A 14,684-nucleotide genomic window follows, 5' to 3' on the forward strand; every position below is an offset into this window, starting at 1 on the left:
GTAATTGAGAGTGTCCTGACCAGTTGTATGACCGTGTGGTTTGGTAATCTCACTCTGAAAGAGAAGAAGGCTTTGAACAAAGTGGTTCGCTCAGCCAGCAGGACCATTGGCTGCACTTTGCCGCTCCTGGAGGCCACATATAAAGCTCGACTACTGACTCGAGCTTTAAAACTTGCAAATGATGCCTCAGGCCACCCTGCTAAAGCCTTTTTTGAGATGCTTCCTTCAGGGAGAAGGTATCGCTCCATCATATGTTCTACTGATCGACATATGAACAGTTTCTTTCCTCAAGCTGTGATCACTTTAAACAAGGCGCTTTAAACAGGCACTTCTATTATATTTATCGGTGTGGACTTTTATTGTACAATGTTTTGCCCTTAGGCTTTTAATGTGGCATTGTTTGTTTGTTCTGTTTTTTATATTGTGTCTTTTTACTTGTTTTACATATCGCACTTCGAGCTCTTTGCACATTTTTTTCCAATGTGGTTTTTCAAACTGCAAATGGCCAATAAATGAATCTGAATCTGAATCTGAAATCTTTATTTTTTATTTTATTAAAAAAATATTGATTATTGATTATTATATATGTTTAAAGGCTGTAAAACCCCTCACGATACACTTTTCTCGCTCGTTCACACAGGTTCTCCCTACACTATGCGACTTTTTAGATTCACATCACAGACGTGGGGATGGAAACGAGCGCCACATGCTAGTGGTGTTTATTTTCTCAGAACAGTGCAGAGAAAGTCCTGTGCTTCTGTGACTCTGTGGTGTGCGCTGATGTGTTGACGGGACACTGACAGAGATCCTCTCTGCAGTGAGAGGAGGCTCACTCTGCGACTAGCCAATCAGAACGCAGAACACAATGCGTTCATACACTGTCAAAAAGCATGCAAAATTGTACTAAACATATCTGCGAAACAGCGAGACTGCGAATGATGAACCACGTTGTAGCGAGGGACCACACTACTTATGATTTGTGTTTAATTAGAATGGAGCATATCAGCCTGCTCGTCCAGCCTCGACCGCGTCACACAGCCCCGCATTTCCCTCGATTGCGCCGTCCGTCCGTCCGTCCCGAGCTCCTGGTGTGGCCGCTGCGGCCCCTCGAATACGCCTCTTCCACGCCGTGACTGCGGCGGTGGCCGCAACGGGCCATGCGGCCACGTGGCTTCCCCCTTCCTGCTCTGTGTGCTCCCCTTTTAAGTCCTCCACGCCTCCCTGGCCACAGGTGCCTTGATTGCCGCCCGCTCCGGATTGGGTCTGGCTTGATTGGGTCTCGGGCATACAGCATGAGGCGTGCAAAACATGCAGACATTAAAACATTAAAAACATAAATATAATAAAAACATGCAAGTAAAATCAAACAAATCTTTAAAAATAAAAACAGCAAACTTTGCACCCTCTCACATTAGCACTGTCCGTTTTTTAAGTATTTATGAGCTGTCTTCTTTGTTTTCCCCTGCTGGCTGCTTCAAACATGACCACATCCTGGTCAGTACTTGGATAGGAGACCGTTTGGGAAGAGCAGGAAGAGCAGGAAGCCTGGCGAATGTAGTGAGTCAGTGAGTGGTTGGTGGTCAGACTGGTTGCCTCACTTCCGTCAGTCTACCCCAGTGCAGCTGTGGCTACAATAGTAGCTTACCACCACCAAGTATGGAGTGAATGAATAATGCAATGTAAAGGGTCTGTGGGTGTCCAGAAATGCGATACATAAAACCGATGCATTATTATGGGTCCAGTAATAGGATTTTGGACTCCAAAATCTCAGTTTCGTGTTCTCTCTCTCTGAATCAGTAATGTTCAGGAAATCCAGATTGTAAACTAATTTTTTTCATGTCTCCTTCCACACACATTTGTTGTGTTACTAGAGAGAGAAATGTACATAAAAAATTTCTGCACAAACCATGGTGATTACATGAGAGATTATGATGTTATTATGTGACCTCAGCTGTCGGGCTGGTGGTGATGGATACTGGTTACCTCCCACTATCCCCTCTCAGACTGTAGGGTTTTGGAAACATTTCAAATGGCGACCTTTGATGTATTGTGTTCACATTTAATATCAAGACTCTGTGCACAATGCGATTTTAAGCATATCCAGGACCATTACTGAGAGAAGACTAAAATATGAACTCCACAGAAAGACCTCGTCCAGCCGGGGATCAAACCCAGGACCTTCTAGCTGCTAAGCGCTACCATGCTGATTATTTGCGATCATTTATGTAACCCGTTGACTGTGGGGTCGGACCAGGTCAGGCAGAATGGCTACTGTGGAAATGGCCGCGCTGTTGAAGTGTCATGGCGCATTTGTGTCCCAGACGAAACGAAGAGTTGTCCTCATGATTTTCTCTGCTCTCGTCCCCTCTCTCCACTCGCAGATGGATGTGAGATAACTCTGTTGAATGAACTGGGAATGGGGACAGAAGTATTCGGATTAGCCCTGTTTGTTTTATTTTGTTGGTTGGCAGTTGAATCGCAATTTCAATGGATCTGCAAGATACAAGACTCCTTTGCAAACAACCATGTTTTTAAGTCTCTTCCTGCCTTCCTGTTTGTCTGAAATGCTGACTTTGAACACTCTGGGCAGAGCGCTAAGATCCTCTGACCAGCTGCTCTAGGATTGCCCCGGTCAAGATTAAAAACCAGAGGAGAAAGAGCGTGTGCAGCCGCCGGCCCCAAACTCTTCAGAAAGTCTCCTGTCTTTGCACTGGCTTTTCATTCAAGCTGAGCCAGACTTTTGTTGTTTTTTATTCCTGGTGTGAGCACTTTGCTGAAGCTCTGTCCTTTTGCAGTGCTGCGTAAGACATTTGGCCTCTGAACCGTGCACTTTATCTCAAATGGTAATGCTCCTGGATGGAAATGTAAGTAGCAGCTTACTACTGACTGTTACTGAGGATTGAGCGAACAATGGCCCGCTGTGGAGCCTTGAAAAGCCTGTAAAGCGCTGTATAAATCAGTGGCATTATTGTTATTAAATGTCTCTCAGGGATTAGCCTTTGCCCCGGTCAGTCCCATCGAACGCTGCCAAACGGTTTGCTATCCAGCAAACTCCCGACTGTAGTACGAGGTCCTCCCCCAGGAGATGTGGTACAAAACAGGGATCATTTTCTCAATTCTGCGCTGCACAATAATCAGTCCCTCCAGGATTTCGCAGGCAATTTTTGTGATTGTTGCTAAGCTGATAGTCAAACAGAGCCCTGATCGATGCTCTGAGGAACAGACCAGATGAAGAATGATTGTGACCATGGACTGTAACATAAAGAACGGACTAATTGTGGCCGCTTTCTTTTCCCGTAACTATGAGGAAATGGCGGCTGGCTCTGGAAGTTCTGGGTTCCTATGGACTTTCCATTGAAACTTTTTTGCCACCCCTGGAACACAGGCTTGTCATTCTCACCTCTACGTGTTTGTCTGAGCATGTGCATCATTGTCCTGATTTGATCCTTTTACTATCTTTATTCCAAAAAAACAGCCAAATTCCTAGCATGAACGAGCTTCAGCCCACACTGAACGCTATGGGGAAGCCTTGCTCCCACAGTCCATTCTTAAAGGGATATTTCAGGATTTTTGACATAGGGTCTCATTTCCTAGTTTTCCAGAGTGTAGCTGATTTCTGGAAATATTTTTTTTGTAATTCAAGCAGTTCTTATATTTGAAGAGTTACGTGGTGCTAGGCTAATACAAGGCTAGTGTCTGACCCGCTCCACAGAGCAACTGAGGCAAATCACTTATAACACCAGACTAACCATATAAATGTCTGTGTTGATAGAATAATTTTAACCATTTTGCATTTAAAATACCTTATATTTGAGCAGCATCAGCTTCGAGGTTGTATAAGCTACGCAGCGGTGGAGTGATCTGCTAGAAAATAGTCCCTCAAAATGCGATCATTCATGTGATGCAAGGTTATTTTCCAAAAATGATTCTATGGACACAGAAATTTATATGGTTAGTCTGGTGTTATAAGTGATTTGCCTCAGGTGCACTGTAGAGCAGGTCAGACTCTTTTTAATGCAGGCTAGCTGATACCATAGAAATGCGCTAGCCTTGCACTAGCCTAGCGCCACGAAACTCTTCAAACAAAAGAACTGCATGAATTACATAAAAAAATATCTACAGAAATCAGCAACACTCTGGAAATATCTGAAATATCCCTTTAAGTCTACAGTCTAGGATTGTGACTTCTAAAGTTCGAGCAGCAGAGAGTGCACCTCACACAAGGTCGCATGACAAGGGGAAAAAAAGCCTGTCGTCAAATAAGGATCCAGTAGCAGAGGAATGAGACTCGGACAGTGGGTACACAGCAGCGCTCTGTGTAAAGTTAGACCAAGTCCTATATAACAAATATAAGAAGCAAAATGGATTCCACTGATGAGAAACTGTCAGTTGTAGAAGTTGTCAAAATGCACTCCGGTCTGTATTTCTTGTTTTTCATTGCATCGTAGAAGGAACACAAAACTGTCGTCCACATTTTCAAAGCCTGTAATCCATCACCAAACCCGTCCTGAGCAGTTAGATGAAAGTTTGTTTTCACAGTTTGATGGCATGTTATTACCACTGCTGCCCACAAAGGGTGCACCAGGCCGACTGGAGACCCTGACCTTCTGTGTCTTTCAAGAAAATGACTGAAACTATCTGAGCCTGTTTCCTACAACTGCGCACTTCTGTAAACCAATGGCTTATCGGACCTGTGTGAATTAAGCGTTCTAACCCCATTCAAATGAATGGTGAAGCCAGGCCCTATACGGCGAGGTATGACATGTCCGTTTCAAGGCATTTATATCCTTTCTGGGGTTTCTTTATCATTAACATACTATAAGGTGATGTTTCGTGGCCATTGGACGTGTATCCGACCAACAAAGCTCGGAGACCAGTTTTCTTTGCTAATTCTTATCATTCATGAATTGATTAAAACTTTGACAACAGCTGAAACCAACTGGATCGTTCATAATTTGAGATGTTTGATGGCTAAATGCTAACGGCTATAGGAAAAATACATTGAGCAGGCTAACGATGGCTGAAAAGATTCCCGTAATAGCCGGCTTGCGAACTCGCTAACTTATCCTTAACTTTTCCTGTTTATGTCTATGGTATTTTTCCCACATAAACAGTATTTTATATGATATATTTACATGAAACTAAAAATACCCACACTGGGAACCCAAAAGAAAGTTTTAAAGCCTGACACGTCCACTTTCATTCGTCCTTTGGTTCCTAAACAAATAAGGCATGAGTCAGCGGTGCACGTGAGCAGTGCCAGCCTCTCGTGTGTGTGTGTGCATGTGTGTGTGTGTGTGTGTGTGTGTGCATGTGTGTGTGTGCGGGCTGCGTCGGACTGTTGGGCCAACACTCTCTCTGGTGCAGGGCAGATGGCTGAGGCGGCCTGCTGTGTTTCCACCGCTCCTGCCAGCGCTAAATGCGGCAGGCAGCACACATTAGCAGCTTCCTTATCACCCGCAGCATCGTCTCTCTGTGTGCTGCTCTGACGCTTTTCACCCGGCGCGGTCACGTTTGTCATGGAAGGTCGGGATTTGGTTTGCGGACATTTTTGGAAACGCCAGGTGGTGAGCGCAGGTACAATCAGCATGGAAATGCGGTGAACGAGGGGAGGGGGGACCGTGTCAGCGGACAATTACACCATTACACATCGGTTACACAAATATAGTGTATTTTATCCACTTTTTACATGACAAAACATGTTATTCGTGTCTCCAAGGCCCTGTTAAAGCCCATAGGCCAAACTGTTAAAGTGATTGTCTGTACGTTTAGGACAGTGCTGCTCCAAACGCGATGTTGGTCAAACTAAAAAGTTGAGTTAAACACTGTCTGTGTCCTAAGAGAGAGAGATGTGCTGGGGTGAGGGTCTGCACTCAGCTGTATCTGCGTTAACATGACAGACAAAAGCACATGTCCCCCCCCCCAACAGCCCCCACCAGCCCTCTCCCTTGCCCTCGTTGCCGCGGAGTCTGGTTGGAGGAAAAAGGTTGTACTGCATAACATCTCCATTGGCCCCGGGAGTCTGTCCTGCCCACTCACAGCAGAACTAAGTAACTTATGCCCCTACAGGCCATAAGCATCACTGCATGTTGAGTTTTTTTTTACTCATTAATTGTCCGTGAGAGTAAATACTACGCTGACAGAAAAGACAATGGGAGAGAGGGATATTGTACATTGTGCCACAGCTCAATGTAATGGTGCCTACACACCTACCCGCATGGACCGCGCTGCTGCTATTTGGATGTTTGAAAGTCTTGTCATCAGACGCTCGTATGTGTTCACCTCAGACCGGAGCCACTGCAGCGCTGTTCTGTAGAATAAAAACTGTGCTGCTTAGCACTAAGATATGAATGAAAACGGTTCCCTGATTCTTTGTGCTAGTGGAATAGTTTTACCTACATTTCTCTGACACTTGAGACAAATCTTGCCACTTTCCTCCCTCCCTCTCTCAGATATTATTTCAGCATGTGTGGGTTTGAGAGTGTAGTACCTGTCTGTCCAGTGATCATATCATGATAAAATCCCCGTTGTACATGTTGTAATCCAGTGCCTTGTTATATACACATATACACCCCTGGTCGTGTTTTCACAAGTTTATTGAAGGAATGATCCGAATGCCTGGGCTCGGGAAAGGCATTTCAAACCACAGCTGCTGATCCGATCATCATGAACACTTCCTCTTTTCAGACGGTGTCTCTCATGTCTTTATGACACAAGTGAAGAGGTGGTTTTGTTGCTCCAAATTCAGATAATCAATATATTATTCCTGAATGTGTGTTTGGACTCCTCCTGCTTCCTCACGTGCGTTCACGCCGCTCTGAACAGCTGGTGCGCGTTGCCGCTGAGTGACACTGCTCGGACACATCTGCAGCCACGCCCACTCATCCCCCACATGTGTGTGCACTTACATTGACAATACACAGGAATCAACTGCCCCCGCCGTGTGAGCCGCGTTCGTTGTGCACGCACCTTAAAAACTGCTGAAGTTAGCTTTGCCCGTTAGCCTGTTAGCTTCCTCTTCGTGATTCCATTAGTGTGAATGGCGCTTGTGACCCAGAGGCAGGAAAGTTGCAATTGTGGTTTTCTGGCACCGGGGGAGAGGAAAGACCCCCCCAGTCATCCCATTAACACGTGTATTACCCCCAGAGGTACTATGGAAAGGATTTATTCAGGTAAACACGTGACTTAGTTCTGGTTTAACGTGCCAGGTCTGGATCTGCAAGATCTCAATGTGCGCTTCTACTAAGCACACAAAGTTATGCTATAGTCTACTATAACAGATTGAGTACAATTGAGCAAATGTTCCTTCAAGTAGAGTCTACTTAAGACTGGTCACCTGGAGCTCTTCTGCAATGTGCCTGATGAAGGTCTCAGGACCGAAACGTTGACTATCCAAATAAACTATTTTTGCAAGGTTGGCAGTGTGCCGGAACAATCATTATTTTTGCTCATGTACGCTGGGATTTCCCTCATCTCCTACGCACCTGCCCCTGGTAATTGTTGTGCGAAGTTTCTCTCCCACAAAACGTATATTAAAATACATATATTTTAAAGTTCACTGAGGGTACTACATTACATACAGATCAATTGAATCTGATGCAGTTTAATGCGCTGCTGTTCACCTCATGCCGTGACTAAATCAAAGCCGTTTCCATAAAGATGAAGACCCTTACCTCACGCCTCCTCCAGCATTAGCTCTCTTCTTTCTCTTCTTTGTAAGTCAGACTGTGCTGCAACTCCAAATGTTTATTACATTTTATGTAGTGTTTTTGAAGTTAGATCCACACAGTGTACAACAAAGCAAAACACAAACTGTCTATTTAATATTTCCAGCGAGAAAACGCACATCTCTCTCCTCCATTGTCGCTTACCTTCGTGCCGTGGTCCTCAGGCTGAAAACGTGACTTGTCGCACACACATTACATCACTCCCCGAGACGCGAGACAAAAGAAATCTATGTTTTTACTGAAGGAAAATGACCAGATAGTAACGCGCAGCGACTTAGAAAAGTAACTTTCATCTGATTACTGCTTTGGAGATAGTAACGAGTGAGTCAGATTACAATAGCACACTGCTAAGGTCTGCTTTTTAGTTTCACATGGATTGTCCCAGTAATGACACAGATGCTGTATGTACTGTAAAAAAAACAGCCTTTTGACGGTTACCATATTTGGTATCATGGAATTCTCACCTGCCCACCATTTTAAACTACATGCTCTTTGGTATGTTGTGACGTCACGCCAACGCAAACTTGGGATCTGCTTAAGACTATACAATAAAGTGCAATGGTACAATGTATCCAGAAATGCAGCCTTCATACATTTTATCAGTATATTTCATTTTAGACTCTTTAGACTTCCACCACATTGAAGCCTTATTGTGTGTGTCTGCTCTTCTCGACCAGCGGTTGCTGCAGATCTGATCACGATGCCTGAACTGGTCGCCATGGTGCTGTGGTACAGAGGAGCGGTTGCTGAGCAGTATTGGACCTCCTCGCAGCTCTGCGCTGAAGTAGATCCCCAGCTTCAGTGAACTGGTCTCCATGGCGACAGTCTGAGCTGCTGTGGAGGCGCTGCGTTTACTCTGGACCACAACACCATGCACGCGACCTCAGGCTTCAGACCCTGGACAACTCTGTCTATGTGTCCATCTTTGTATCTGTGGACTTGTTAGGTTTTGAGCGCGAAGGCAATAAAGAATACAAACACAAACAACTTCTGACATAATGTGAAATGTGTTTGTGAATAAATATACATTACAATTGTTTTCAGTAAAATCCACATTTGATATGGACATGTTTCTCTTGTTTCTCTCAGCTTTTGGGGTCATAAATGAGCGAAATATAAATAAAAACCTTTAATCTCTTGAGACAGTTCATCCTTATAGCTCATGTGCCCTCTGCTGGATGAGCTGGGACATTACATGCAGCATTTAGCCAAGAAGGAAGTACAGTCAAAAGTTTGAGACCAGTTGAAAACAACAAGGCTCCAAGTAGAACTTCAATATGCAACAAAAATGTTAACCTTTTACCAGTTGCGTAAATTCCATCAGAGAGAAAAAAAAAGCGCAATATTAATATGCATAACAAAAGCAGATTTTTGGTTGCCTGGTAATAGCCGGCGGCTGCATGGCGCAATTGCAGCATGTGCACAGCAGAGGGCGCACTGTTAGTTTTTGATTTCACTTGAAGTGCGAGCTTTTCTGTGTTGTTTTTGGCCAAATTGATTTACCATGCCGGAATAAGCTGCTTGTTTTTACTTGTATTGCCATGAATAAATGTTAATTTAGGCGACACGCTAAAGCTAAGCAGAAGTATCTTAACCCCTTAAAGGAATAGGCCACCGTTTTTATATACTAAGATATGTTCTTACCTCACTTTAGTCGAGTTAATATATCCCCGTCTGGTCATTGTCCGCGCGCTCTGTCACGCAAACGGAGCACATACGCAGCCTCTCCCATATGTGACATAGCTCCGAAAAAGCTCACGATAGAAGCTACCAAGCTCTTCCACGTGTTCCCTATTTAAATAAAGTTACGTGAAGTGTTTTCATGCGAAGTATATTTACACAGAAATGTAACGTGTCGATTTTATAAGCAAATGAAAAGGGGGACTATATTGTGAGGCGTAATGATACGAGGAGTAAAACGTCCGCGCAGTAACTCCTAAAGGTTATTGACGGAAGTGAGCGGGGGAAGTCTTTAGGAGTTACTACGCGGACGCTGTGCTCCTCGTATCATTACGCCTCACAATATAGTCCCCCTTTTTATTTGCTTATAAAATCGACACGTTACATTTCTGTGTAAATATACTTCGCATGAAAACACTTCACGTAACTTTATTTAAATAGGGAACACGTGGAAGAGCTTGGTAGCTTCTATCGTGAGCTTTTTCGGAGCTATGTCACATATGGGAGAGGCTGCGTATGTGCTCCGTTTGCCTGGCAGAGCGCACGGACAAAGACCAGACGGGGATATATTAACTCGACTAAAGTGAGGTAAGAACATATCTTAGTATATAAAAACGGTGGCCTATTCCTTTAACTCCCACCTGAACCGAGCACATTTTCTCCAGTTTGGCTTTGCCCCAGTCCAAAAGCTTCTGGGAAAAAGCTGTGAAAATAGCAACAAAACTGAGACGAAAACAATGATGGAAATGTGACAAAAAAGTGAGAAAACATTGACAAAAAAGTGACGAAAAATGGATGAAAAAGTGGCAAAAATGTCACAAAAATGTCACAAGAAATTGACGAAAAAATTGCCGAAAAAATGACAAAAAATTGACAAAATGTGATAAAAATGTGACAAAAAATGACAGAAATTTGACAAAAAATGACAAAAATCTGACAAAAATGTGATGAAAAAATGACAAAAAAATGACAAAAATATGACCAAAAAATGACAAAAAAATGACAATAAAGTTACAAAAATGAGTTGAATACCCAACAAAAAAATGAAAGATCTGATGACGTGAGGAAAAAGATCCTCTCGGTTCAGGTGGGAGTGAAGAGACTAAAGGGGCTAGATGCAAGTTGGCCATTTTATACTCACTACTGCCACCTCAGGTCATACGAGTAACTGCACCTTCTATATAAAGCTTGTGCATGACAGCACTTCAGACCCGAAGTAACACCTTTCTGAGTGACAGTGCAGGATTTTAGAGGCAGTTGTGAACAGGTCTGAGCTCATTCTAGGCTGGAACATTTAGGGGGAGGAAAATACATCATTTTTACATTTTTAAACTCTGTATAGTCCCTTTAACTAACTAGCTGCTACGACTCTGAAGTCTCACAACACTGTAAAGGCTGGACAAACAAAAGCTATCCCAGAGTGAGTAGCAGTCATTTTGAATTTCTGAAAAGATCCTGAGGGTTATGGAACAAAAATTGGAACATTGGCGCGATGGCACATAGCTTCTATTTGCCGGTGAGTTACCACCAGAGGTCCCTATCCTAAAGTGGCTATGATAGTTAGCATTGAGACTCCTGAACGGCTCCGTCCGAAAGCGGTACATTGGAAAGAGGTCTTACGCAAAGCCACCATTATAGGAAGTGTCCGAACTGGTCTGTCAGTTAGGAAGTGGTTAGGGAAAGAAGCCTCAATGCTAACTATCATAGCCACTTTAGCATAGGGACCTCTGATGCTAACTAACCAGTGATTAGGAGCTATGTGCCAACCCATAAGCCATCGCGCCAATGTTCCAACTCCAACCTTTAGGATTCGAACCCCCGACCTTCTGATCATGAGACAACCTTCTCTATCAACTGCACCACTGTCGCCCCATAGAAGCCTCTGATGGTTGCTGGTCTTACTGGACTGTGTATATATAATATTTGAACTTGTTTTACCTTTATGGTAGTTTGGATGTGCTTGGTGTTGTCTTTTCTCAGTGAGAGTGTTTAAACAGCCGTATCTCTGGTTGTCTCTTCCTCAGGGCCTCTCTCCATGAAGACGCCGGTGGGATGTTTGACCAGGACACTGGGGTGCTGGAGGCTCCGGTGGAGGTGCGCGCAGCGGGACAGGTCTGTGCGACAGTGGAAACAGGAAATAAACCGATAATGGGTCAGTGTGGTGCATTAAGTTAAGATGGCGCACTCCTTACACTTAATGAAAGGCTTAACCAAAAGCTCTAAATAAACTACGGTAATGCAGAGAACTAAAAGCATTGTGGTTAAAATAAAATATGATATCCCCCTCAGAATTGTCACTAGAGGACACTATCTTTAGGAAAAATAACTTTTTTGGTCCTTAGCCACTAGAGGGTGGTATTGCCAGCAGCCAGAGAACCAAAGACAAGTGTTATCCAGGTGATGTGGCTGATGATACAATTTGTGTTTTTGTTCACTGGCTTTTTTCTTTGTCAGATTTTAGTACATTTGAATTTGTTATTAGTATTTTAATGAGAGTGTAATTTGATTTACTCATCACATGTCTCAAACACAAGGCCATTAGTCTCTAGCCCATTTCTGTGTGGAGTTGTGTTTTTTTCATTTATTTTATTGCTTTACATCCCATGGGAAGTAACGGACAGTACATTGTCTTGTTGTGTGTCCAGTCGTTGGCGTTCACTGTGAGCGCGGTGCTGACCTCCTCGGACCTCAGCCTGGACTCCTCTCTCCTGGACTTTGGTTCCTGCTCGCTCCTCCAGGCCGTGCGGAGCAGTGTGCGCCTGACCAACCTGTCCCTGCTGCCGCAAGACTTCGGATTCTGCAACGTCCCAGAGGTATCTCCAAACGTGGTGGCCGTTCATGCCTCATGTTCTCACAGCGCCAAACTGCATTTACTGTGTGTGACGTGATTGGAAATGCACGTATAACAAGACTCAACTAAAGCTTAAATCAGTTCAATTCACTAGGTATACCCCAGTCTAGGGGATGAGGATTTTAAACAGACTTATGTTTGATGGCTGTTTGCAATCCTCTTCTGTCTGCACAGTTCATAGAAGTGCAGCCCAACGACGGCTTCGGAACTCTGCTCCCACAAGAGACTCTTCCCATAGACCTGATCTTTAGACCAAAGAAGGCCAAGGTCCACAACTTCACACTCTGCTGCAAGACGGGCCTCAACCGGTACAGCTGGCTGGTCACTATTTAACCTCTGGTTGATAAAACTAGTTGACGTCAATAACCTCTCGATGTTCTTCTTGTAAACTCTTGTCTTCAGAGACCTGGTCCTGTCGTGCCGAGGTGTCGGAGTGCGCCCCCCGCTGGAGCTCTCTCACTCTGCTGTCCAGTTCGGCGCCACCGCGGTCGGCCATTGTTCCTCTGCCCTGGTGCACGTGGTCAACACAGAGCGAGCGCTGACCCCGCCTCCGCCCCGCCTCTTCTGCTTCCACCTCCCCCCACAGTCTGACGTCAGCGTGTCGCCCTCTACAGGTCGTCTTGCGCCCGGACAGGTATGGCGGAGTTTGTTGTATATTGCCTCTTCAAGCAAAATTCAAAATGGTTCTTTCTCAGTAGTATCATCAAACCTAGACGTTAGACTGGGGACACGCGCAAAAGTCAGGAAAAATATCGGAGTCTCCTATTCGTTTCCATGAGTTCTCTAATAGAATGGACATTAGTTCCAGTGGATCAAAGTCCACTTGAGAGATTTTATCTAGAAAATAAATAATCTTTAAACCTGAGTATTCTGTAATTCCAATGCTCAGGAAGCAATTCAGATAGAGAGTGTTGTTATAGAGCGGCTGAGTTATAATAGATGACAGAATTACTTAGAAATCACACATTAAATATATCACTGCTAAAATATCAAGAAGCATTGCTGTAATAGCAAAAGCAAAGCATATTTTAAATATCAAAGCTCTACATACCTTGTACTGTTCTCTTATAGTGCCCTATCTAAGTGATTGTACTGTGGTTTGGGGTAGTACTTGCAAAAGCACATTAAAACCGATAGTAATACTACAATCGATCATGAAGTTTTGTGACATTGTTGAGTTTCAAACAGTACAGATGTTATACAAAGCAAAGTACAAACTGTTACCAAGCCAAATACAAAGAAGGTTCCAAGAACGTACTGGTGGTTATGAATTACGGGATGAATTCAACTTTAGGATTCAGAAACATTGCACAACTTTGAAAAGTTTCAGCCCGACAGTTAATGGTGTGCAATTGTGGAATAAATTAGAGATGGAGATGAAACGATGTCCAAACATCAACCTGTTCAAATATAAACACAAACAAAAGACTTAGACTTAAAATACAGGGAACAAGAAATGCGTTGCCACTAGAGGGAGCAGTAGGATCAATCTGCTTTTTATCAATTAAAGAAAAGTGTTGCTGCTGTGAACGGTTGTCATTCTATTGCTCAAAATGACAAATTGAGAATTAGGGTCTAGTGGAGCAATGGATCTGTTGAGAGGGACCCTCCCAATGGGCTCATAAACCTTAATGTGCCTTATAACATAAAACTAGTGACTTTCGGTAATGTTAACAGATTGTTAACGGCTTAGATAAACAAATAAACCATCGAGCACATTTAATTATCTGTTGTGGCAACATGGATTTGTTCGCATACCCTTAGGTAAAAATGAAAGCTTGTTTTGTTATTACTTTACCATGAGTCAGATGGTGCTTTGGCTAATTCAAAATACAACACAGTCCTATTTATGCATTATATATAGGTCAAAGCTGTATCCAAAATGTTAAAGCCACCCTGTGTAACATTCCAGGGCACTTGCTGCTATATCACGAGAGCAAGACACAGTAAATGTGCTTTTAATGCTCAGATAGACACCGGCAAAGTAATTTTTCATGATCAAAAACAGCCGTGATGCAATGAATCCTTGTTTTCATTCTATTTCCTGGATGAAATCTTGCGTACTATGGCTTTAACCTCTAGAGATGGGGCTTGGGTCCCACTGAAAGCTTTGGCTATGGGACTTCCCTGTGCTATATTAGTATTAGCTTAAGTTAATGTGGTCCTCTCTTGCAGCGGTGTGTGGTCCAGCTGACTTTTAGACCCAGCCTTCTGGAGCCGGAGCTGAAAGTGGAGGGCTCCGAAACACATACAGAAGCAGAGGTACGGCTGGATGTTTATTTCTTCATCAATTATTTAACCAGAACAGATATGGAATAGAGTAACTGTAGCGCTGCAGTCGTGTGCCTGCATCTTGCTGCGCATTACTTAACACTGGCTCCTTTTCAAACTAATAAAACTATTGTAAATATTATTATATTCACATA

At 43.6% G+C, this 14,684-nt stretch overlaps 1 protein-coding gene and 1 long non-coding RNA gene across 2 annotated transcripts in view; both read left to right on the plus strand.

Moving 5' to 3' along the window:
- Positions 1-14,684, plus strand: part of LOC306964190 — a 121,942-nt gene that overhangs the window by 55,922 nt on the left and 51,336 nt on the right. The gene's annotated exons all lie outside the window — the stretch shown is intronic.
- cfap74 (cilia and flagella associated protein 74) overlaps positions 1-14,684 on the plus strand; it is a 71,069-nt gene that overhangs the window by 47,948 nt on the left and 8,437 nt on the right. The window contains exons 21-25 of the mRNA XM_079558308.1: positions 11,432-11,519; positions 12,053-12,220; positions 12,433-12,566; positions 12,661-12,892; positions 14,434-14,520. Coding sequence (XP_079414434.1) covers positions 11,432-11,519; positions 12,053-12,220; positions 12,433-12,566; positions 12,661-12,892; positions 14,434-14,520 — 709 coding nt within the window. The remainder of the gene's footprint in view (positions 1-11,431; positions 11,520-12,052; positions 12,221-12,432; positions 12,567-12,660; positions 12,893-14,433; positions 14,521-14,684) is intronic.

Source organism: Gobius niger (genome assembly GCF_951799975.1).
Source record: "Gobius niger genome assembly, chromosome: 6".
NCBI lineage: Eukaryota > Metazoa > Chordata > Actinopteri > Gobiiformes > Gobiidae > Gobius > Gobius niger.